This window comes from Babylonia areolata, chromosome 15 (assembly GCF_041734735.1).
Source record: "Babylonia areolata isolate BAREFJ2019XMU chromosome 15, ASM4173473v1, whole genome shotgun sequence".
In the NCBI taxonomy this organism is placed as follows: domain Eukaryota; kingdom Metazoa; phylum Mollusca; class Gastropoda; order Neogastropoda; family Buccinidae; genus Babylonia; species Babylonia areolata.
In genome coordinates, this window is record NC_134890.1 from 1,130,148 (window position 1) to 1,132,647 (window position 2,500).

At 45.5% G+C, this 2,500-nt stretch overlaps 1 protein-coding gene across 2 annotated transcripts in view; it reads right to left on the bottom strand.

The window, feature by feature from the left end:
- The window catches only part of LOC143290354 (uncharacterized), a 153,974-nt gene that overhangs the window by 122,129 nt on the left and 29,345 nt on the right, over positions 1–2,500 (bottom strand). For both annotated transcript variants that reach the window (XM_076599716.1, XM_076599717.1), the window contains 2 exons: positions 1,474–1,571; positions 325–383 (listed from right to left, as the gene is read on the bottom strand). In XM_076599716.1, the coding sequence (XP_076455831.1) occupies positions 325–383; positions 1,474–1,571 (157 nt within the window). The remainder of the gene's footprint in view (positions 1–324; positions 384–1,473; positions 1,572–2,500) is intronic.

Consider the following 2,500-nt stretch of genomic DNA (forward strand, 5'->3'; position numbering starts at 1 on the left):
CTTAATAAACAACACCCCGAGCTTTCTTATATAATACACAGTAAAACACATCATGATCAATATGTGTTGAATTAAAGACATAACAGGAGAGAGAGACAAACCGGAAAATGCGACAGTTATAGACAGAGACATAGACTAGACAGACACAGACGTAAAGAGAGACAGACAAGGTCAGACAGAGAGAGGAGATGGAGAGACAGACAGACAGACAGACAGACAGACAGAAACAAAGAGCACAGTTTCTACATTATGCGTAAAAAACATCAACACACAACAGCAAGGGAGACACAGAGAGACAGACAGACAGACAGAGAAAGTACTTACTCAAATCCTGTGATGTTGACCAAAAAGGATGAATTGTGGGAAGCCAGAACATTTGTGATCTGAACACACAAACACACACACACACACACACACATGCACACACGCACGCACGCACACACACACACACACACACACACACAGAGTTACAAACGCAAACATACACACACTGTCAATACCGAAAACCCCTGAACCCCCCCCCCCCCCCCCGCAATATTTCGTATATATACGCATAAACACACACGTACACGCACGCGCATACAGTTTCGCGCTCCATTTGGATATAGACACATTCTAATTACCTTTTTATCCATCCATCCATTTATCTGTCAAATTTCACAGACACACACAGACACACAGACACACAAACACACACACACACACACACACACATTCAAACTTGTTTAAAATGTATCTAGTGAAATTTTGATTTCACTGCATATTTCACCTCTCAAAAGATTTGACCCAATCATATCTTACAACCACTCTCCGGAACTGTCCTTCCTTCCTTCCTTCCTCCCTTCCTTCCTTCTTTCCTCCTTCCTTCCTTCCTCCCTTCCTTCCGTTCTTCCTCCCTTCCTTCCTTTCTTCCTCCCTCCCTCCCTTCCTTCCTTCCTTCCACCCTTCCTTCCTTCCTCCCTTCCTTCCTTCCTCCCTTCCTTCTTTCCTTCCTTCCTTCTTTCCTTCATTCCTCCCTTCCTTCATTCCTCCCTTCCTTCTTTCCTCCCTTCCTTCTTTCCGTCCTCCCTTCCTTCTTTCCTTCCTTCCTTCTTTCCTTCATTCCTCCCTTCCTTCCTTCCTTCTTTCCTTCATTCCTCCCTTCCTTCTTTCCTCCCTTCCTTCTTTCCGTCCTCCCTTCCTTCTTTCCTTCCTTCCTCCCTCCCTCCCTCCCTTCCTTCCTCCCTCCCTCCTTTCCTTCCTTCCTTCCTTCTCTTCTTCCTTCCTTCCTTCCACCCTTCCTTCCTTCATTGTTGCTTACAGTAGTGCACTCACTGGGCGATGCCAATTCAGTCTGCCTTGACTCTTGTCCATCATTATGAAATGATCCTCATGATTAGGATTAGGATTATTAACGATATTATTGGATTTCATTTTGTTGTTGTTGCTGTTACCATAGTTGAGGAACTTTCCCTGCGAGGAATTCTGACTGACCTGAGTGTCCGCATCACTGGCCAGGGTCTGGTATTCCGTGGTGGCTGGATCATTGAAGTTAGAGTTGTACGAGATGTTCACGTATAGTCTCCCAGCAACTGCCATCACGCAATGTTGATAAGAATAACGATGATGAAAATAACAAGGTTAATGATGATGGTGATGATAATAATGAGAAGAACGAGAATTGATAGATTAATAAATAAACAAATAATAACAACACCAGCCGCCGTGGCGAAGTGGTTAGCGTCGCGGACTGACGGCTGGGAGGACGCGGGTTCGAATCCCAGCGGAGGTGGGAGTTGAGTGTGCTGTGGGCTGAAATGGGGAGACTGGGACCACTCAGTCGAGTGTCATCCATTTCACGGGTGCGTCTTTGTGTGTGCTGCTCTAATTTCCTGACCAACGCTGCAAGTGTCTGTATCTCTCGGGCCTGGTTAACGCCAGGATATCATTATAAGCGGAGAGTAGTCCTTGTCACGTAGTGCCAAACCTAAATGGACCTTCATAGCAGCATCGTCGTCATCATCATCATCATCGTCGTCTTCCTCCTCCTTCGCCATCAATAATAAAAAAAAAAATTCCTAAATTATGTGACTTTTTGTGTCCTGCTCTCAAAGTGACATTACGTTTTGATACCCTTCCACTTTCGTGCTTGGGCTGAGTCCTGTCAATGTCTTCTGGGTCGAGGGATTCACGTGGGACTATTGTTGGCGACCAAAGAGAGAGAGAGAGAGAGAGACAGACAGACAGACAGACAGAAACAGGGAGAGAAACAGAGAGAGAAACAGAGAGAGAGAGAGAAAGAAACACACACACACACACACACAGAGAGAAAGAGAGAGAGAGAAAAAAAACAGAGAGAGAGAGAGAAACAGACACAGAGAGAGAGAGACAGAGAGAGATAGAGACAGAGACAGCGAGAGACAGAGACAGCGAGAGACAGAGAGAGAGAGAGAGGCAGAGAGAGAGATACAGAGAGAGAGAGACACAGAGAGAGAGAGAGACAAAAAGAGATAGAAACAGA